Raw genomic sequence first — 23,156 nt, 5'->3', positions numbered from 1 at the left:
AATTACTCGTAACATTAATCATTTACCAAATAGTAATTTCTGAATGTATTTTTTAACTCTCCTCTTTCTGCATTTACTTTTGTTTGCCTGTTTTTCATTCACCTCCTCTCTTTCCATCTTTTTTCTTTTTTTTTTTTTTTTCCTCTCAGCGAATAACTCCAGGTCTGACGCAGGAGTGATGGGAAATGACATCCGACAGAGGGCGGTGCTGAGCGGCTGGGCGAAGAAATACGTCGTGGTAGAGATCCCACCTTACTGCAGGCAGAGAGGAGGGGAGGAGGACGGAGAGGTGGAGGGGAGGAAGGAGTGGAGCGAGGAGGATGAGTTTGGGGAGAGCTGGTCTCCGATGGTCCCCAGCACTGAGAGAGACGGTGGGGAGGCGATGGACTGCTCAAGCAGCCTGGAGGAAGAGGAGGAACGAAGGATAGGGACAAAAACCTGCCCCATGTAACGCACATGTAAATCCACACACACACACAAACATAAACACATGGGGGTGTGGTGGACGTGGACAGAAGAGGGGGACTTTTACCCTTGGATGGAGGCCGTGGAGGCAGTGGGAACTAGTTTTAAAAAGTAGACTGACAGAATGGACACATTTCAAAGAAAAAAGAAAAGAAAAAGCACTTGATTTTTATCTTTCAAGTGAATGTATCACATGTTGATTAATAAATCAAGCACACCCGATGTAGAGAAATAACTATCTTTCAAAGATATTATCACCCAGGACTACTTCTCCAGTTAGCACAAAAAGCTTTTATCAACAAAATGGACACTTGTCATAGAGATTATTTTTTTTGAAAAGGGTGTTTATATTTAATATTGTGAGATGATGTAGATTTTTCTCCTTTAAAGGTTTCTCATGTTAGGCATCTTGTCTATGACGAGGAGTATTGACGATCCCTTGTGTTGTGTATGTGTGAGTGTCTAAAAATCAAAGCTTGTGTTTTGATACTTTCCCGTTTTGGTCTTTGTTAGACGATTGTTTATACAAAATTTTAAAAAATCCCATATTTTCTGATTAATGAGGTGATTTATAATAACTGAGTGCCTGAAAAACAACACTCACGAGATAGATGTTTAATCTAAAACCATCCTAGCAACCCTGAACTAGACTGCAGTGGTAAATGTCCCCTCCAACTAATTCACAGGAAATCTGCCTAGCGACAGCAATCTAGCCCATTACACCTAAAAATCCTCAAGGTCGCACTGTCACTGACTCATGACAGAACTGTAGTGTTGTCCGTATGAGCTCTTAAAGGACTATACTGATGATTTTAACATCTTTAGCCTGGCTTGGAAGCCCCTTGATGACACAGTGGCCTTTGTGTTTTGGGTCAGAGACTCTAGAAATAACCAGCATCGCTCAGCAGCCGAAGCAAAGCATTGTTGTCGAGACATTTCGTCCAGAGCACAAACCAAACCACAGGCGGTACATAAAGATGGACGACATGACAGGTTGTTTGATGCTGTAAAAGAGGGGGTGTGATGTCATGACTGACAGCGAATCCTAACCCGTGATTGAGTCAGGTGGGTGTGTGGGCGGGACCTTAATAACGCGGCTCCAGCCCTGATCACTGCTGTGCTCTGGCTCCAAATAAAGAGCAAGATGACCGTGGCCATATTCTGGATATTTGTACTTCCTTTTTGTACAGTGGGAGGAAGTAGAGACGCGTCATCCATCTTTATATACAGTCCAGAGGCGAACATGGGTGCTCTAGAAAGGATCTTGGTGTGGATGAATAAAAGTTTTTGTTCCATCACAAATTCTAAGTACTAAATAAAAGTAATTTGTTTGGTTTGTTGTTGAAAAGATGGTACAAGTTCAGTTGCAAGATTTTACTTAAAATTCGATGAATATTGTCTTTTAATCGGAGAGTTGAGATTTCCTTCCAATCTGAAGCTAAATGTCCGACACCAAGATACTTGTATGTTGTTGCTGCTAATATTTGGCTCAATTTGTCTCATTAAATTTGTGGTCTCCTTTACTAAAACACTCCAGTGAATATAAAATTAAACCAAATGAGACTTTCTGTTGGATCACATTGTTTTGTTGGCCTTCGCTGACACGGAGGAGGTGAGATTATGTCATAGGTTGGGGTGACGACACTTCCTCTCCTTTTATCAGAGGTTTTGTCCGTGTTTGTTTAACACCCAAACTGTTCAGTGTTTATCTGAGTGTTTTCAAAACTTCGCTCAGACCAAATGACTGTTGTGAAATCAGATTTATATTTGTTGAACCCTTGTTTGCCTCTCCCGCAGCACTTCCTAATGACGGTCTTGCTACGTTCATCTGATTCATAGACATGATGTATATACACACATTCACGTAGACGCCGCGCTGACTGCTTCAGCCCGTTGCTGCTTTACGCCAAGGTTGCCGCCATATTGGATCGAGCAAGACTGACCTGTAAACTCATACAAGTAAACGGGGAAGTTGCGATATTTGGGGATAAAAAGCACTATAACATTTACATTTCTCAACTGTTATCAGTGAGGTGTTTTTATATATTTTCATATTTTATATTTATATTATTTATGATCTATGTGAAGCAGAACATTTTTTATTTCTAGTCCAGACGGGCCGTAAATAAAAACAACTTTTTGAAATTGGTTGAGAAATGTAAACCTTTTTATCCAGAAAACCTGTAGCTTTTTATTTTAATTAATTTATTTTATATACAGATATTATTACCATAGTGCTGTTGTTGTTGCTGTTATTATTATTATTATTGATAACGGTAACGCCACATCGACCATACTCTTTACTATTACTATTATTTACTTCCTCAAGATCAATAAACACAGATTTCACACCCACGCATGCACACACTTTACCCACTTTACAATACCCTCATCTAACCTAACATAACGTGATATCTAATCTCTTTCATCACATATGTACTGCAGCTGCTTTATGCTTTAGTTTGTATGTCTTTATATTACGTTTCTTATTTTTCTGTTATGCCACTGTTTTGTTTTATTTCACCAATAAAAAAAGGAAAATCACATACAGACATGCACTTTGCAAAAACCCCCCGTTTACAGGGTGTGTTTACAGTCCAGTCTTGCCCAGTTCAATGTGGCTGAAACGTCAACTTACAATCCAGCAGCTAATGTGACGTCTGTGTATACATGTCTATGGTCTGATCACTTCAATAGGGACTAAACTGCACTTGTACAGTGATACATACAGTGATTCTCCTCTGAACTACTCATCACTACTCTTCTATGCAACCAATGTTTTTATGACACTGTTTTACAGTATAAAGGATCTAATTTGATATTTATGAGAGAGCATTTTTAATGTCTTACATTTGTATATTTGTGTAAAAAGTTTGTGCTACCTGCCCTGATGAATACAGACTGAGATGTCTTTGCTGATCGAACAATGTCTCCCTGAGTTTTCCTTCCGTTTGCATCTTATGCTCAGACAAAAAATTTTAAAAACCATATTTGGTGTAACGTGGGAACGCAGGGCGCCTGACATCCTTCTTCTTGCATATTTAAAAAAAAAAAATGGATTGATGAGTTTAATTCTTAATTTCTGGTATTTTTAATTAATTCATCATTCTGTCTGTTGCAGGAGTTTCCTACTGTGCATCATTGTATGTCACAACAACACAGCATGTAAAATAAGTACTCTTACAATATAATCTGACAATATGACTGATATTTATATACAAGATATTCTTTGGAAATAAAAATAATATCAATGCTAATGTCAGATATGCCTTTGAAAACAGGCAGACACACATTGAAAGGACCATACCAGTGGTTTAACATGTCCTAGCCCTTTCCTACAGACTGGAGATAATGACCTAATGACCATTTATTGTTTCAGACAGTCATTGGTTTCAATTAAATTCTGTAAGTGCCTTTTTGTCAGATATTTATATTGTGAGATAACGAGATGAAAACTTGAAGTATACATTTGCAGCTAATCTTGTAACCACACTGGTATGGCCCTTTAAGCTAAATTTAGTATTACAATTCCAGACTTGTCTGTTTCATTCTATTAATATTATCTCATGTAAGACATGATTAAAAACCTTTAGAAGCCCATTTCTGCCAATGTGATGGGGGACAAAAACCCTGTAAGTCATTCTAAGTAGAAACTTAATGACTTAATATCTTTAAGTGATGACTTTATATCTCAAAATGATGAGAAACTTTACTGAAATAATGAAAATAAAGTCTAAATAATGACTCAAAGTAATGACTTAATATCTGAAAATATTGACTTAGTGTCAAAATATTTACTTAATATTTCAAAATAATGAGAATTTTTATCAAAATAATGACTTGACAGCTCAAAAATTAGAATTCACCTCAAAATAATGAATTAATATCTCAAAATGGTGAGAATTTAATAAAATATTAGTGTCGCAAAATTGTAAGAAACCTCCTCGAAATAATGAACAAAACTCAAAATCATTACTTAGTACCTCAAACTTTCTCATCATTTTGAGATACTACGTCTTTATTTCCAGAAAAGTTTCTCATTATAAAGACATACGGGATGTTTTTTTTTTTTTTGTATCACATTGGTAGAAATCAGCTTCCATAAAAAATAAAAGAAAACGATATATTTTATCAATATGTCACCAAGTTTCAGTTAAAGACTTGGAAACAAACATGGGATGTTTCTTTAAGTTGCTGAGCGCAGGACTCAGTGGTAGAAAACTGGACGGCGTCCCCTCAGTGTGCTGTTTTCTGATGGGACTTCAGGCTGGAGCGCTGAGTGAAGCACTTCCCGCACAGCGAGCACTCGTAGGGCTTCTCGCCGCTGTGGACCACCGCGTGTCTGATGAGGTTGCACTGTTTGGTGAAGCTCCGGCCGCACTGCAGGCAGCTGAACGGCTTCTCCCCCGTGTGGCTCCTCAGGTGCTCTTTGAGCTGACTGAACCTCATGAAGCTTTTGTCGCAGTACGAGCAGCTGAACCTCTTCTCGCCAATGCCGGACCTCCAGGGCGTCCTCATCCTCCTCGCCAGGCCGAAGCTGCCGCGGCCGTGCCCGCAGAAAGAGGAGGCCGCCGGGTTTGGCGGCGTCAAATCTTCGTTTGGGTTCCTCGTGTGAGGTGTGGAGTCTCTGTACTGATGTGGCTGCTGAGGAATGAAGCACTGATCCATGGTGTTAATCTGAGATAAAGCACTCTGTCCCTCAGTACATCCAAATGTTCGCGCTCGTCTTTTCACCTTCGCTGGGCTCAAAACGACTGACTGCGATTTCCCTGCTGAGTGGATTTGGGGCGCCATGTCCTCCACATGCATCCCGCTCTGTGGTGGGAACACGGAGGGGATCGGCTCAAACTGCTGATCGGCAAACGAGAAGCTTGGATCAGCGGCGTCTCTGCACACACTGGACGACCACAGCCGCCCGTCGCCTTCCTCCGTCACAAGCTTATGGGCTGAATCGAGAGGAGCTGCGTTCTCGTCGGGCTCTTCCTCTCTCTCGTGTTTCACCGCGGGCTCTTCCTCGTTTTGGTTTAGGCTGAGCTGCTTCTCTGGGAAGCCGTCGAAGCCGTCCGTTGGGGAAACCAGAGATCCGGCTGGGTTGTTCTCAGCGGAGCGGTGACGCTCTCCAAAGCTGTCAGTCTGAGCAGGTCGAGAGTCTTCAGAGACTAAAGACAGCACAGGAAACACACATCATAGTTAAATAGACATTTTCATGCTCCAAGTCTCACAAATCCCTTCTAAAATCTTTTTCTTTCATTCTCTGATTTGTATGTTTAAATATTAAGTTACATATAAAATTTGTTACTAAAATTAGGAAAATGTACTGTGATAAAGTATTGAAAAGATTCACAGATTTAATGCTGGATTATATTCAATAAAAAATAAAACCACAACAGCGTAACACCTCCTGTAGTATTGAGCTGAGGGTGTGTTTGTATATTGTATTGTTTTTTTTATTTAATACAATATATAATTTAATTATATAATTTAATACACTGTGAGGACACTGAATTCGTCTGTGTGTGTTTCGTGCTTGTGCCATATTTTGTGCTTACATGCTGCCTGCAGTTTGTTTTTAGCTCTCAAAGTGATTATGATGATTTAATTTTGGTTAACAAGCCCGTAGTGTGTTGTATTTTGATTGTTTAAACGTGCAGCTCGTGTAGCTCATTATGGGGAACAGTGATGAATCTGTGAATGTAAATGGTTGTTTTCTAACTGAGGGACACACTGTGGCTAAACAGTCTTTTCTTTAGCTGTCTTCTCTTGTCTGAAACTGTCAAATAATACAGTGAAAACCGAAATGGGCAAAGCAATGTGGGTATTTTTTGTCACACACACACACACACACACATGTTTGTAGTTGAACTCACTGAGTCTATCCTCAGAGTCGTTCTTCCACACGTCCTCCTCTGCACACTCCTCTTTGATCAGGATGTGTTCGGCTTCTGCTGCACGCTGCAACGAAACACTCAACATTTAGACTCACACACAGCGGAGTCCAGTAAATACACACACACATATGAACGAGTAAAGGGGAAACACGCCTACTCTGCGTTTATATCTGAGTGCAGTGGACTGACTGAAGATGTGGTGATTAGATGGAAATAAACTTATTTACTTACTTTATTTTAACCTCACAAATGGGACATTTCTCTTTCATCAACTGAGACAAAAAAACTAACACTTATTATAATGAGAATCAGCTGTTTGAGGAAATTGACTATGGTTTTTTTACAGCTCTCATGTACTTACACATAAATAGACAAATAGGGAAACAAAGCTGAACGAACTACATAAATAGTCGATGAATTCAGTCATTTATCAAAAGAAGCTGCTGAATATTTATTGGTTCAAGCTAAAAATCTGAGGATTTGCTTCATTTCCATGACTAACATCATTGTAAAGTGAATTTATTTGAGTTTTAAACAAAAGAAGCAGCTTAAGCACATGACCTTGGCCTCTGGGAAACTGTGAAGGCTTTTTTTCCTCATTATTTGCTGGCATTTTATGAACCCAATGGTCAATCAATTAATCAAACATGGATTGATGAACAGCAAAAGTAATATTTTGCAGTAGTCATACCTGTTGGGGTTGGTTTTGAGCCTCAGCCTCCATCTGTGGGCCCCAGTCTGAGCTCTGTCTCTCTCTGTTCACCACCACTTTCACCACAGGAATGAATCTCTCAGCTGCTGGAGGATAAAACACTGAAGAAGAGGAGCAGAAATACACAACAGTCACGTTTTTAAAAGCAGAAATCACAGAGACTTTCTGTCCTCTGGAACCTGGAGATCAGACACTCATGCCATTCTCACCCTTCCTCCTGGCTCTCATCCTGCTCCTCCTCAGCTCTGCCTCCATCACCTCGCACTTCTTCCTTAGCAGGTCGATGTCCCGCCGGCTCTGGCTCACCTCCAGCCGGAGCACCGCGCAGCTGTCATCCACACGCCGGTTTATCTCCGCCACAGCCGCCGTGGCCAGGACCTCCATGACGGACAGGATCTGGCTGTGGAAGCTGCAGTTCTCCATCTTGCACCGACTTCCGCTTCTTGTTCAAACACGAATAAATATATCCTGCCGTGCACGCCAGAGTGTGCTGTCTGTGAATTTCTGCTCAGTATTCGTTGCTATGGATGGTGGCGGATAGGGGCGCTCGTTTTAGATAACAGCGCAGGTCGGACGGGCGGTGTCACTTCCTCCTCGCTGAAGTCTCACATGAAAGTTGACACTTTTTTGCTATCATACTTCAAAATCTTCTAGCATATGACATGAAAATGTTGGGAAATGTTGACATATTTTCTCAAACTTAGCACGGTTGTCAGTAGAGCCTTATCCCCGTCCCTGCGTCCACCTCGTTCTGTAATACAAAACGAGGTCGACGCAATCAGCACAGCAGATGATGTATTACCGTAAGTATTTGACTACATCCGCACTGAAACCCCACCACGCTCTCACCATGAGGATACAGGTGATTTAAAAACATCCACAAGTATGACAAATTAGCTTATATTGACAAAATAATCAGTTTTCCTCATAACAATACACCAAGAATGACTTTAATGTGTTCCTAAGTGTTAAAAATAACTTATATAACTTAGATACGTAGAACTCCCATTTAATCATTAACAGAATGTCATTAATAAGCTCAGACATAAATCACATCCAGGTCACGAGCAGTAATGACAATATACAGATGGCTCATTTAGTATTTATGTTTACATCAGTTATGAGTCTTTGTGAAAAAGACACTCTAGTGGCGCATTTAACCTTCTGCTGTATCGACCAAAATCTATTTATTAACAAGTCTGAACATGGTGTGTTAGAAAGTGTGAAACCCACAGACATTTATTATTGGACTGCAAGCATTTATATCTATATTATGACCAAATATAAAGTAAGAATAGCAGGAAAATAGATTTGTTTACATGAAATACATGACGTATTAACAGTATAAACACTTTGCAATACAATAAAATAGATACAGAAACAAATATTTTACTATTTACTCCATCACTCTATCATAAAGCTCCGCTACAAACCACCCAACAGTATATAAAGTAGCTAAATTTAGGAATCAAAATGAATAATCCAATAATATAATACATATTGTAAATAATACAACACTTCTAGGAGTCATTATGCTACAAAGAGTATTTTTACTATTGATTCTTAAAGTACATTTTGTTGCTAATATTTCTGTACTTTTACTTGACTAGAAGTTTTATTTCTCAACTTTTACTTGTCTTTATGATGGGGTATATTTACATTGTGGTTTTGCGTGCCTCTTTGTAGCTGTGTGTTATAGTTTCTGGTTATTATAGCACTTTTGTATATGTCAATGTAGGTTTTTTGTGTATTCCTCAGCGGTACTCTTAAGCTGTGTAGTATTCACTGCAGTTCTGTGTACAAATGTGGTATTTAGTGATACTTTGGGATGGTTGGTTTGTGGTTAATTTAAGTTTATTTTTTTAGTTTCTGTTGTGGTGTGAGTTTTGAGCCTTCAGTAATTTATGTGATTGTGTGGTAGCTGTATGTTGTAGTAACTTGTATTAGATGTAACAGTAATCTGTGATACGTATTGTTGTGGTTTTGATGGTGATTTTTGAGTCTTTGTTGTACTTTGTGGTACTTTTACATCACTTGCAGAGGCCCCGTGCGGTGTTTCAGTGTCTAGGGATTAGCACTGACACGTAGCATTGATGCACAGTCAAATATGAGGTGCTGTAAATGAGCTGAATGTGGCCTTTATGTACATTTACGCTACATTTCTTGCTGTCAGAGTGAGAAGCACACATGGAGTTCGGCCTACACAGAGACAAACGCAGCATGTAAAGGGAAATAGATGCTCTGTACAGATACACTGAAGTGATTTCCCTACTCAATGAGCAGAGGCGGAGAAACTGTGGGCCGCATGCAGAGAGAAGGCACAAGAGAAGGAGAGACACTCAGGAAGTTAACAGGGGAAGTTTAGTGGTTTCTTGCGTCATCATTTTATGCTGCTACTTGTGTGCCGCTGCAGAGTGAAGGTAGGAACACTCGTATTCACTTTTTGTCTTGTTTATTTCCTCGTGTTTCTTCTTGTCTAAAAGCGGACGGACAGGGAGGGATGGTGGGCAAATGGAGAGCGGTGGCAGGTGTCAGGAAGATGGAGGGGGTGGGGAGTGAGTTTGAATGTCTCTACGAGTCTATATGTTCAGGCTTTAACAGTGCTCCACTTCCGCTGCAGTGAAGAACGGGGCCACAATGGCCGTGACATACGGGTAGGAAGCACAGACGCGGCCTGTAGTGAGGCTGGTCCTCAGGCTGGAGCTGCCACCAGAGGTTTAAATGGGTCCAGCAGCCCAGAGTGATATTATGGTGTGATTGGAGTGAAACATTCAGAGGCTCAGTTCACTGAATAGGAGAAGTACAGAGGCAAGGGTGTGGCTTTTCATTCGAAAATAAATTGAGTGCATCGGGGGGAAGTGGAGAGCCACATATGCACACGGAGGATGCAGCCCAATTTGATGTTTGAGTGTGGGGAAGAATGTTGTCTGCAACACAGAGCTGAAACTTTTGTTATTTCTGCTCCTGCAGGGTGGAAGATGAACCAAAGTATGTCCTAACACTCCAGCTTTTACATATTCGCTCCAATGCAACAAAACTCACAGAGGAAACAATTCTGTACAATCTGTAACCGACAACATGCACTGAAACTGAGGAAACAGAAGCAGCTGCAGCAGTGTCAAATCTCTGAAATGTGCAGCACCTCTACAAAGCCAGTGTCGCATTAACCAAGTTGGTCAACACATCCATCAGCTGCACAAGACAGACAGACAGACAGTCAGTCTGACGGACACAAGCGGAGCATCTCGGGCTGGTCTGAATGTGAGCTGGAGACTGCAGACAGGAAGAGATGAGGAGAGTTCGGAGAAAAGGAGGCAACAAGGAGAAGGTGTTTGGATGTGACCTGGTGGAGCACCTGGCCGCCTCCTCTCAAGACAGTGAGTGAACAGATTTATTCTTGTGGCCATTTTCCTCATTCGTCACCATGATGTACAGATAAATAGCAGCACATGTCCTCACAACCTCACCAGAAACAATGAAATGTTACCCAGTGGTTTTTTTCTAATATTTCAAAACCACAGGCGACATCTTCTACAGTTCAATCAGCAGGGATGATCCTCAACAGTTGTTACATGATGATTATTTGTTGTTTGGTTTGTTATTTTAAATCTCAGAGACATGTGAAGTCAAGCAAAGTCACGTCTGTGCTTTTTTAAAGCTTATGTTCGATTATTTCTTTGTTAAGACTTGAACCAAACAGCATTAACAACACCATCTCTGCTCAAAGGCTCAGAAGAGTAACTCAGCCTTGTGAGTACAGACTACCAGTGCATTTCTGTCAGGAGTCCATGTGGTGTTCAACAGTCCATCCTGCCAGTTCATATTGCTTGGATCAGGCCTTTTCATTTCCCCTGAAACAGAAACAAGGCTGAGAGTCTGAACTTAAATAGCTGTAATATTTACCACGTTCAAAGTCATAGTTTAGTGTGTTGGCATGCTCTCATTAGCTAAGTAAGGGATACGTGTCCCGTGAGCTGGTCACAAATCCTGATGAGGTGATGCAGGACTAATGCAGGAAAAATTTGATTGTGAAAATGTAATATGAAATCTTGATTTTAAAATATTCTATTGTTTAAGAATGATTTTATTGATTTAAACATGATTTTATTGCTTCCACTATCAGAACTGTGTCCATAGCAACAGCCTGCTATACAGAAATAACAGACCATAGGACACCCTAACTGACCAATCAGAGTAACAGTTAGTAACAGTAAGTGCAGCTGAGGTTGGTGGTGACGTCATTAGTTTGGTCATGAACCAAAGAACTGAATGGATTGAAATTCTGACCTGATGATGGTGCTGCCTGAAAATTCATGTAACCAATTCATGTAATAGTTGTTGAGACATTTCACTCAAAGCCACAAACAGGAACCTCATGGTGGTGCTAGAGGAAATATCAGAGCATCATCAAAGTCAGTAGGATTCATCCTCTGGGGACCATGAATGTCTGTAAAAAGTTTCACATCAGTCCATTAAATAGCTGCTGAGATATTTCAGACATGCTGCTAGCATGCTAGAAATGCTTTACAACTATTTATGTTGTAAGAATTTCAATGTGTAAATTCATATGAAAGGAAACATCTGTTTGTATATTTGTATATAGACTATGGAATGATATGACGCTAATACATGTTTGTACAATGTATTTTGTACATATTGGACAATCATCAGGGGGTGCACACATGGCCATAAATTATTTGCAGGCTCTGATGATTATGAACAATAATACTTATGAAAATAATGAAAAAGTAGTAATAATAAATATGTACACACAGATATCTTACACACATTCAAGATTCAAGATTCAAAGCGTTTATTGTCAAGTGTACAGTGCAGAAACGGGTTTCCCTGTACAATGAAAATCTTACTTTGCCATCCGCACTGAATGCCAAAGAGTAAAAAAAGAAGAGGATAGAATAAAATATAAAAACATATAAATATAAACTACTATTGCTAAATAAACTGCTATTGCTTGACATAAATATATTTACCAAATGTGCAACTTAACATAAAGTACAGTCAGTGTGCAGATTAGAGGTAGTCGTGACTCCTATTGGCTGTTAAGGAGCCTGATGGCGGAGGGAAAGAAGGAGTTCCTGATTCTGGACGTCCTGCATTTCACACTCCTGTACCTCCTGAGGGGAGGAGAGTGAACAGTTTGTGTTGGGGGTGGGTGGGGTCCTTGATGATGGAGGCAGCCCTCCGGTGGACTCTGTGTCTGTAGATGCTCTGCAGAGAGGGCAGGGGAGTCCTGGTGATCTTGGACGCAGTCTTCACCACTGCAGGCACACATTTCTTCTTTTATTCTACATTTACATCTCATAAGTGGTCTTCCTCAGATGTCCGTGTGGAGTAACAGATGAAATAAGGAGCAGATAGCAATATGAGGGTATTTCTTTTTTATCTTTTTGTCTGTGACATATAGACATAGACAAAAATATTTAAGGGTATTTGACTCCCATGTGTGAAACGTACAAAGTACACAAAAACTGAATGTGTGTCATTAGTTCATGAAGGCAGTTGTCATTAAAAACATTGATTCATTTTGCTGTTACATTGAAACTTCAGTATTTGGTGGAGAAAAATTTGCTAAAAGGCGAAAAAAATTCAGATTAACCAGAAAATGAAATTTGCAGTAATCTGAGCTAAAATCTAATAACTCACATAAAAAGTCTGAAATCTAAAATCTGCTTCAGTTTGGAGTCTTCGCATATAGAACGATTTGCATTAAACTGAACATTCTGCATTTATTATTCATGCCATTAATCTCCCACAGTCCCTCTGGTCCTGCGATGCTGCAGTGAGTTTGTTGAGAAAAATGGAATCGTGGATGGGATCTACAGGTTGTCCGGAGTGTCGTCCAACATACAGAAACTAAGGCAAGTCGTGTGTTTGTGCGGCTGGGTGTAAATGTATTGTTCTGTTTCCCTTTTCGTGCGTTGATATACTCTGGGTTGATTCTATGTGTGCGTACGATCAGGTGCGAGTTTGAAAGCGACGGGAATCCAGAACTGAACAAGGATCTGTACCTGCAGGACATCCACTGCGTCAGCTCTCTGTGTAAAGCTTACTTCAGAGAGCTGCCCAACCCTCTGCTCACATACCAGCTGTATGACAAGTTTGCTGTGAGTGGCTCAGACACATGAACATTTTGCACATTTTCCCCCCGCGTGGTCACTCATTCATGAAGTGTATTAACCCCTTGAAGGTCCTCAGAAATAATCACGTTAAAGATCCTTACACACATAAATGTGTATGCATAAAAACAAGCCATAAAAATGTTAAAAATCTTTCTTTTTTAAAAATTTTTTTTAAATAGTTTTTTAGACCAGCATCAGCCCTAATCATACATATCAAATTTTAATTAGTTTTTTAAAAAATTAACCCTTAAATTGCCATGTTTTTGTCATGATGCGCATCATTTTATGGTCTAAAATACACAAAAAATACATGAAAAAAATTGAGAACTCCACCATCTTGCAAAATGATAAGCAATATGCATGAAAAACTGATAAAATATGCTAAAAATAAAAATCATAACACACTAGAAAGTGCTGAAGACCCTCAAAGGGTTAAAGTATGCCCCCTACAAAGAAAGTATGAAATGTATCAACCAGAATAAACTCAGATCTCCCAGTATACAGACAGGTATGGTCACGGTGTTTATAACAGCACTCTAGATGCAAAGCAAGAATGAATGGAGACTTATTGCATATTTAATCCAACACATGTCTGTGCTACAGGATGCTGTGGCCATCCAGCTGGAGGAGGAGAGGCTGGTGAAGATCAGAGATGTGCTGAAAGAACTACCAGCTCAACATTACAGGTACAGTCCTCTACTACACACCGAGTGCCTCTCTTACTCATCTCATGCAACCTGCAAAAAAAAACTGTCTAGGTTGCTAAAAGAAGCCGGTGGCAGCCTGTATTTCCCTGCTGTTGTACCATCCAGTGGGTACACTCACAGTTTTGTTACATTAGTTTACATCAGGATTAGTTTTTGTAAGCTTTTGCTTAGCTGACTTGTGCGTCAGCTGAAATCTGGTTAAGTCTTCACTTTCTTTCCATCAGGACTCTGAAGGTTCTGATGCGCCATCTTGTCAAAATGGCCTCATACAGCGCAGAGACCAACATGCACGCCAGGAACTTGGCCATCGTCTGGGCTCCCAATCTGCTCAGGTTTGCTAATACGGGTTACATACACCGATCCGTGTTCTTCATCTCTGGTGACGTGCCTTTGAGCAGCACACTGAGCCGCAATTTGGCCCCAACTCTATGGGAAAACATACACAAGTGCATGCATTCTTAAAATTCAACTCATAGTGTGATTTTGTTCAATGATATGCTAAATTATTAGATGTTTTTTTTTTTCTTTCTTCATTTTTCCCATTCAGTCATTTCCTCTTTCACTCCTCCTTCCTTTCTTCCTTCACTCTCTTTTTTTGTTTATTCCAGCATTCGTTCATTCATCTATCCATTGATTCATTCACTCCTTGTTTCTGCCCTTCCAGCATAGTTCTTCCATTCTCCCTCCCGACAATCAATCTGTATATATCTGTATGTTTAGGTCAAAGGACATTGAGACATCTGGCTTTAACGGCACAGCAGCCTTCATGGAGGTCAGGGTTCAGTCTATCGTAGTGGAGTTCATCCTCACACACGTCCCTCAGCTGTTTCCTGAAGAAGGTACTGCACTGGCCTGAAAATAAGACTGAACTGCCATTTTGTTTGACTTCAGCGCTTACTGATTTACTTCTGTCACATTCAGGTGTATCACATGAGAGAAGGAAGTCCCTCCCCTCCCCGTCAGCAGCATCTGGTCAGGAAGAAGGGCCTTTCAAATTCGCACCTTCTCAGCCAGTCCCCAATTTTGGTCATATCAGTCCAGGAGATGGTCCTCTACCCATAAGACCCTACCACGCTATCATTGAAGGCACGGACAAGTGAGTAGGCTCGTTTATTTATCTGCTTAAGTCGTCTGATCTAGTTGGCTGGAAGTTTTTCATACAGAGATCAAAGGTCAATGATTATCAGCTTGTCCATCGTCTGAAGGATGAGAGAGTCTCAGAAAACTGTTTTTTCAGACGCCTTGTTTGTGTCTTGTTCAGGAGGAAAGGATCTCTCAAAGGCAGGAAGTGGATGTCCATCTTCAACATCGGAGGACGATTCCACGACCCACGGCGGAGGCACAAGCACTCGGCCAAAGGTACAAAACCTCATCACGCTCATTAGTCCTGGTCATTGCTCCTACCTTGGTAGTTTCCTTTAAAAGCAAGTGCCGTGCGTTTCCTGCTTGTTTATTCTTTTACTACATTCTACAATAATAGATTTAAAGAGTAAAAAACACAAACACAAGGAAGGTAAGCTTACATTTCTTGTTTATGATGTATGCCAGTTTAAATATTTGGCTCTGTTTCAGAGAAAGACAGGCCCGCATTGAGACCAGCAAGAAGCATGGACTCCCTCAGCCCCTCGTCCTACCCAAATGAAGGTGCAGCCTTACTTTTCCTACCTGATTTTATCAGAATTATGAATAAATACCATCAATAAATCAACAATAAATGAAAGCAATATTTAACTCTACACACAGAGATGGCAATATATACAGTATATATGTTTGCTTTGACTGACCTGTAGAACACACCTCTCTCTGCTGTCTTTACCTAAATGAACATACAGATAAATAAATAAAAATTCTCACTAACAAAAAGGCATCTGGCCGTCCAGAAAGTTTCTGTTTCAGCAACCACCCTCCAACCACTGAGACAAATTATTTTGTTAAATTATTGAAAAATGACTTTTGAAATACTCAAAAGGACTCACAGAAACAGTGTTTCTGTTACTGTAAACCAGCAGCATATTGCCAGCATACTGTAGAAATGTTGTATTCATACATAGTATTTTTTTTTTCTTTTTTGATAAAAAAGTAGCTAGCTACCAAGGGACAATGTTGGCAGTGGAGCCTGTGGATTATCCAGAGTAAAGTGGATGTTGGAAGACACAAAAGAACTGTTTTTCCAGCTGACTTTTTCAAATGTAAATACATTTCAAATGACCAAAAAACAGATGTTTCAGACAGATATGTTAAAACCTGGAGAGAAAAGCTGATTCATGACCAGATACACAAAGTATAAATGGAGGACAGTACTTTTCCTTTTTTTGTGTACTGACCCTTTAAATCAAAACGTACTCCTTGTTTCCCTGAAGATATCTTCAACAGTTTTTTGTTTTTTGTTCACATACACTTAGTCCCAGGTTTCATGTCTGTTTCATTCCAGGTTCCCGACGTACTGCCCAGCACCCTCCTCCCACCAACATCCCTACGTGCTCTCCATCGCCCCACTCTGGCTCAGATGCCATGATATCCACCAGTGCGGTAGGCGGCAGTGAATATGCTGTGACCTACCGCAGGGGAACAGGGTTAGTAAGCGGGGGTGCAGGGACTCAGGGCACCTATACTGCCCTTGACCCCGAAGGTTTAGGAGTCACAGGTGCTGAGGGTCTCCAGTCCAGATCCCCAGGACTCTCCACCAAAGTAGGCCGAAGAGCGGCTGTGCACATCACGGTGCCCACCTTGGTGACCGTGCCCCTGCACATCACCTCTAACCTGGCGTTAGGGGTGCTGCAAGGGGGCGGGGGGGACAGGGTCATCCACCGAGGCTCGAAGGATAGAGGGCAGAGGGTTGAAGGTAAGGAGAGAGGAGAGAAGGTGGAAAGGAAGGTGGAAACAGGCAGAAAGGTTGAGGAAGAAGAGAAACACCACATGGGGAAAGTGACGGACGGGGAAGGAATCGCGGCCCCAGAGGAGAATACAGTGGCAGGTGGTGGTGGGGAGGAGGAAGGTGGAGGACAGAAAGAGGAGGAGAAGGAGGAAGAGCAGGAGGTGAGGAAGCTGGAGCTGGTGATGGGAGGCCAAAGTGTGTCCAGAGAGCAACGAGCCAAAAGCCTGATCTCCAACGCTGAGGAAGATGGTGATGAAGATGCTGTCGATGAGGACAAAGATGCTGATGTATACATGGGTAATTTCACCTATTTCATCACCATCATTTCTCATTAACACTTGGGCTTTAACTAAAGATTATGTTTGATATCAGTTATCTCATATTCTAGTGGTTTCCATCCATGGGGTCACAAGATGATTAAAAGGATAAAAAGATGATTGAAGGGATAACAGAAAGTTACATTTTTTATATCTTTCTCTTTTTTTTCTTCAAAAATACTGGACACATTCAACTTTTTGAGCCTTAAAAAAATACCGTTTCACTCACTCGTTGGTTAAACTGCTCATAATAAGGACATAACCCGCAGCGAGGAGCCTCATGTCGACGTTGCCTCATTTTACGGGGTGAGAAACTAAAAAGGCTGGGAATCGATGATTTACTCTATGAAATGATAAAAACAAATAGTAAAAGAAAAAGTGCCCATTACAAGTTACATGACTCAAAATGACAGCTTTAAATCGTCAGTCCAAAGCCCAACATTTAATTTTACAATTAAATAAAACCCTGGGAAGCAGTAAATCCTCATGTATATATAGGCTTTCAAAGGCTTTCGTTGGTTGTAAAGTGGAAAACATGTGAAACATGACTTAACACCAGGCTGAAAAGTCATCTCTGTTTGAATCTGACCACACCCACCGTCACCGATGGGCGTAGTCCAGGTGTGGTCAGAGGTGTGCTGTGTTGCACCTATGACCACACCCATCAGTGATGTCACAGGGTCCTTTAGTACACCTGTATGTGGTTGGCAAAAACAGGATTTTTAGGTGATGCTAAGTTTTTAAGTTTTTAATGATTATTGGACTGTCAAATACATACAATTGCAAACTGATCGTTTTGAAATTAAATTTCATAAAAACTTGTGACGTCACTGCATTTAAGCGTAATATATATTTTTTTATTTCCATCATTTCCTCTCCAACAACATTTCTATTACACATTTACAAATATCTACATTATATAGTATTATTCAACAATATATTCATTCAATCTAAATTTTTATAGTGTATCTGATGTCTTTGTAATGTGACAGCGATAAAACACCTTAAAATGACACTATTTGAATTAAGCATTGTTGAAATGTGAGCCTATCCTGCTCCTGCTTCATTTTCAGAGATGAAAGGAGCGGAGCCAGTTGATCTTAAGACAGAGCCGACTCAGCATGTCGATGACTCCGTGTTTGATGCTTCTGACATCCTCAACTCGTCCGAAGTGGAGGGAGACGACCTGGGGCTGTCTGGCTACGTTCAAGATAACTTTGAGTTCCTGGACCAAATGGACTGCAGCATCCTGGACCACATGGACTGCGGTGCCCCCTATCAGGTTTGTGTCAGTTCAGATGTGTTTTGAAAGGTGGAAAATGTTTCTTAATGCATTCTCTTTGGGGGAAAAGACAACAGGGTAACAGGGGCGATAAACAGGACCCCCCCCCGCACACCTTTTTACTTCCTGTGTCTTTATTTACCCGCTAGGTGAACGAGTTCTCCGTTGAACCTCCGGGTCACTCAGATGATGAGTATGAAGTTATGGAGCAAAGTCAGCCTTCAGAGCATCCCGCAGAGCTCCAGACACACCTGCAGCAGCAGCTAGGCCCTGAAACACACACCAAGAGCCCGACCGAGTTGAATCCACACAGGCTGCTCAGCATCGACACAAACGGCCGACACACTAAATCCCTCAGCTTGCCTTACATGACCTCGCCTGTCCACGGACCGGAGGAGTCTTGGTCTGATGAGGACGTTGCAGTGGAGGACAGCGATGATGATGATGATGATTATAGTAGTGAGGACGATGACAGCATGTTTGTTAAAAGCCTCCCCGCTGAATTCCTTTTGAGGGATTTGAAAGGATTTGAACCAGACACTGATACACAAGACAGTTGCCCGCTTGATGCAGTTCCTGAACACCATTTACAGAGTGCTGAGGAAAGAGGATGCCAGTCAATGAACCTTGGATTTTCTGCATGTGAAGAATCAGCTGCTGAAGATCAGGAACAGGTAGTAATTACAAAAGATGAAGAGTCACAGGAAGAAGAGGAGATAACAAAGCTGGAGGAGGAAGATAAAGTTCACCATGGAGGAGACCAAGTGGAAATCAATAAGCAAAGGTGAAAGTGATTCTTGTTTGACATTTGAAACACAATACGTATAACAAACATGTTGTCAATAATGATGATGATAGTCAGTGTTGCCAGGTCTTGTTAGAGAAACAAGCAACCACATCTATGGAAACAAGCCACTTAGTTCTCCAAAAAAGCTTCAAACCGGAGACCTTACTGACACTACCACAATATGAGATAGAGATAGAGAGATAGATCAATCCAGTCTTTTAATCTACTCTCTTTCTCCCACTCTTTTCGTCCACTTAGTCCCTGGCATTGTTAACGGAGTAGCAGGAGATGTTCCATCATGTCTCACTGACTGATTGTCACCTGTGCATAACAAATTGTGAACAAGCTGAGTTTACAGCTTGTTCACAATGGCCAAAACACACTATTGCTCGACACATAGTTTTTACCATATGTAGCCTGTTATGACCAGTAGCTTATGGTGGTACATTAGTATATCTAAGCTAATGTTAGCAAACCTCAGACATTTCTGCATTACTAAATCCATTAACAAACAATCTAGCATTTACTATTATCACTATAGGTAGCTGTACTAGCTACCTGCAAAAGTAACATGGTCTCGCTTCCAACATAAACTATATGACAGCAGTGGACGTAGCCACAGTGACGTCACCCATTGGTTTATGGACTGCCTTTTTCAAGCCTCGAGTTGATCATTTTGACCATTGCCATCTTGGTTTTGGAACCAGAAATGACTGATTGGATAAGTTTAGGAATGACCTGCCACTGACTGTTTAGTAACAAGGTAGTCCTGCCCTAAAACATACCGTGCTTTATCATCTATTCTACTCTAAATGGGACCATCATTTACTAAATTAACATATTGAAATGAACGTAATGAAGAAGATTTGAAACTAGAAACTGAGATCATGAACGCATTAGGAAAGTGTTTACTGAGGTAATAAATCAAGTGAGACTTCCGCACAATCTGACTCCTTTGAGGCGACAGTAGAGTCGCCTTCAGCTGGCCATTATGAAGAATGCAGGTTAAAAGCACTTCCGCATTGGCTTCACGTTTTTAGATCCATTAGCTACGTCCACTTCTTTTATACAGTCTATGGCTTTAAAGCTGCTATATGTAGAATTAGAAAATGACCACAGGTTGTATCAGAGAGGGCGCTACAGTGACAGACAAAAAATATTTTGAAACATCATATAATCATAATATAATTCTACCAGCAATGGCATAAATAAAGTCAAGCCAGTAAGGAATATGCAAAAAGTAGATCTCAACTTCCAAATCACAAAATTGTTTCTGTTTCTCAAATGTAAATCGGCACTGAAGCCTAATTTTTACACACCTTCCACCAGTTGTCTAAAATAAGGAATCTCTTTCTTCATGTCCACTTATAAAAGTCTTAAATGTTTCTATCTGTCATCCGTCTGCAGCAGGGCAACAGAGGAAGAACTCAGTGTCAGTGAAGATCCTCAAAGTGACGAAGAACAAGCTCTCTCGTCAACACACATGGTGGACATCACGGTCGGGAAGGAGAAGGAAGCGGTTGATAAACCTCTCAGTGATTATCCATCGTGTTGCGCAGTTTCTTGTGTCACAGAGAAAGACACTACTGATGCTCTATTAGAGGAGTCCAGAGACTTTTCTGTGAGGGAAACGGAGCAGCCCAGCTCCTGTGTTGGATCGGATACAAGAGAGACAGAGAGTGATGAGGGAGAGCGCAGGGAGGTACACAAAGACAAAGAGGATACATGTCAAGAAATTGTTGTTGTTGTAAAGGAAGATGCTGAGAACATGTGGGAAGAAACCTCAGAGGAAATGATAGCTGATGAAGAGAAGATGCAGAAAGGTGTCAAGGAGCAGGAAAGTGCATTTAGTGTGACAAGCAGTGAAATCTGGGGTGAACTTGAGGATGTTGTATGTGAGGTGATAGAGGAAAGTCAGCAGGCTGAGAAGAAGGACGCAAGGGAAAGACGAGAGGGAGGAACGATGGAAGATGTCAGAGAAGGAGAGGAGGAAGAACGGGTTTCGGGGGAGAAAATGGTGGAGGTTGACGTGGAAAGGACAAACAAGACAGATGTTAGATTAGAGATAGTGGAGGAACCAGTGGAGTCAAGGGAGGAAAAGCTCACAGATCCAGAGATGCAGCAAGAGTTTGAGGAAAAAGAGACAAACTTAGCCAAGACAAGTGAAGTAGATGAAGTAATTCAAAGGAAGCCAGCAGCCAATGACGAGGCACAGCATCATGACACAGAAGAAGTGGTATCAAAAGAAAAAGGGAACAGTGACAAAGATAGAGTCGATGAGCACTGTAGAACAAGTGTAGATAAACAAATAAAAGAGGTCAGTTCGGATATGAAGGAACAGATAGAGGGCAGAAAGTGTGAGGAAAGCAAAAGCAGCCTCGGGGGAGTAGGAAGGAAGCTGGTCGTCTCCAAACAACCCAAAGTTTACCAAGTAAAAGCGGTGCCGGTCGTGCCTCCGAAGCCGCAGCACTGCAAGATCACTGCCCTGACCCTTCGACAGCAGCAGCAGCAGAGAGAGAGGGGAGAACAGGGGAGAGACGGAGACGACGGGGAGGAGGGCAGGGGGAGACGGGAGAAGCCAGCGGTCAGGGGAGGGGAGAGAGAGAGGGAGAGGAGGAGGGACGGGGATGAGGGTGCCACCAGGGACACGAGCAGAAACAGTCCCCTCAGCATGTGTTTTGATGAGGCTGTTGCCATAGCGACCCTGAGGCGAGGGAAGGAGAAGGAGTGCGAGAAGGAGAAGGAGAGACAGAGGGAGTGGGCACACGAAGTGCAGTGAAGGTTTTGTGTGTATATTGATTAAAACTAATTTGACTGTACAAACTATTTTTCTACATGTAGCATAAAGAGCTGCATGTTTCCTGTACTGATTGCAGAGGATTTTATTTCAGTACAAATTACAGCGACAGTATTGTTAATGCAAATGCTACTAAAGATGTTTAGGTGTTTTTTTTCTGCCGTGCGCAAACTTGATGTGCAGGCAGGAAACTAATAGGTTTTTTAAAAGTACTTTTAGCAACAAAGATCCTGAACTGAACCAGAACCGAGGACGGTGCAATTATGTAGTTTAGTATCTTAAACCCCCCAAATCACCAGGACACAATATGTAATAACAATAAATGATAATAAATGAATAACTGTAATGGTGGTACAGGTGTTACGTTAAATACAAATCAAAGTGAAAGCAAACTCATACGGGAGTAAAGGTGAAGTGCTGCTGAGACATGTTGAGGATGAAATATTTGACAATGCATCTGAATAAACTCATGTTTTCTGTTTCAACCCAGAACTTTTATAACATCCGACCGTTTTATAACTAAGATTTGAACAAAAGTAAAAAAAGAAAAAAAAATTCCAGCTCCCTCCTGTTTGGACTAGTTGCCTAATTATACAATACTTTGTAATTACATAAAGTATATGTGTGTATACAGCATATGTATAAATAAACGGTTGGCAAGACTGTATTTGAAAGAGCAGAGATAATGAACTGAATCATTTATGATAAATAAAATGTCTGTAAAAGTGTTTTTGGATTATGTGAATAAAAAAGACGTTTCCATTTCTCCTCTATTATTATTTATTATTAGGGCCCGAGCACCAAGCGGTGCGAGGACCCTATTGAAACTGCGTGGGGGAAAAATGTGCAAGGGAGGAAACGGGCCAGTACCCAAGAACCAAGAGGTGTACAGACCTCATAGGCCTCGAGCAGGTAGGCCTGGGAAAAAGTTTGAGTTGAACTTTCTGGCATCAATGTGGAACTCAATCAAAGTAAAAAACAGGTTGTAGATGTTTAAGATATTGATTTTTTTCTCTCTTCTCTCTTTTCTGTTTTGAAGAAATTAAAATATTTTTCTGTAGGTTAAGTGTCAAAACAAATATTTGACATTTATTATAATTCACGTTTATTACAAGAGTTACGTCAGTAGCTTCTTACGTAACATCCGCCCACTCATTTTCCCGGAAGTAAACCAAAATAAATCAGC

General features: G+C 41.1%; 3 protein-coding genes across 3 annotated transcripts in view; 2 read left to right on the top strand and 1 right to left on the bottom strand.

Moving 5' to 3' along the window:
- The window catches only part of tesk2 (testis associated actin remodelling kinase 2), a 33,203-nt gene extending 29,811 nt beyond the window's left edge, over positions 1–3,392 (top strand). Inside the window, exon 13 of the mRNA XM_070844891.1 lies at positions 150–3,392. Coding sequence (XP_070700992.1) covers positions 150–451 — 302 coding nt within the window. The 3' untranslated portion in view covers positions 452–3,392. The remainder of the gene's footprint in view (positions 1–149) is intronic.
- Positions 3,393–4,701: 1,309 nt separating this feature from the next.
- Positions 4,702–7,488, bottom strand: LOC139214197 (RB-associated KRAB zinc finger protein). Its single transcript, XM_070844965.1, has 4 exons — positions 7,275–7,488; positions 7,045–7,166; positions 6,333–6,417; positions 4,702–5,624 (listed from the first exon to the last, which is right to left on the bottom strand). The coding sequence occupies exons 1-4, from the start codon at positions 7,486–7,488 to the stop codon at positions 4,702–4,704; spliced, it is 1,344 nt and encodes a 447-aa protein (XP_070701066.1).
- A 1,979-nt stretch (positions 7,489–9,467) lies between these two features.
- Positions 9,468–22,732, top strand: arhgap30 (Rho GTPase activating protein 30). Its single transcript, XM_070844564.1, is given in 15 exon segments — positions 9,468–9,485; positions 10,036–10,442; positions 12,842–12,944; positions 13,046–13,190; positions 13,809–13,891; positions 14,137–14,244; positions 14,633–14,751; positions 14,834–15,008; positions 15,174–15,271; positions 15,485–15,556; positions 16,344–17,084; positions 18,178–18,386; positions 18,536–19,170; positions 20,581–21,901; positions 21,904–22,732. Coding segments are annotated over 14 exon segments (3,966 nt in total). The 5' UTR covers positions 9,468–9,485; positions 10,036–10,354; the 3' UTR covers positions 21,973–22,732.
- Positions 22,733–23,156: the final 424 nt, after the last annotated feature.

This window comes from Pempheris klunzingeri, chromosome 15 (genome assembly GCF_042242105.1).
Source record: "Pempheris klunzingeri isolate RE-2024b chromosome 15, fPemKlu1.hap1, whole genome shotgun sequence".
Taxonomy (NCBI): domain Eukaryota; kingdom Metazoa; phylum Chordata; class Actinopteri; order Acropomatiformes; family Pempheridae; genus Pempheris; species Pempheris klunzingeri.
Note: the sequence above shows the minus strand (reverse complement) of the source record. Positions and strands in the feature narration are given on the sequence as shown.

Bases quoted from the DNA above. Each gene is read 5' to 3' on its own strand.
- LOC139214197 (XM_070844965.1), bottom strand. From the start codon at position 7,488: ATGGAGAACTGCAGCTTCCACAGCCAGATCCTGTCCGTCATGGAGGTC. The intron at 7,167-7,274 runs GTGAGAATGGCA...CCTCTTCTTCAG, and splicing joins GATGAGAGCCAGGAGGAAGG to TGTTTTATCCTCCAGCAGCT. The intron at 5,625-6,332 runs GTGAGTTCAACT...TGCTGTCTTTAG, and splicing joins CGACTCTGAGGATAGACTCA to TCTCTGAAGACTCTCGACCT.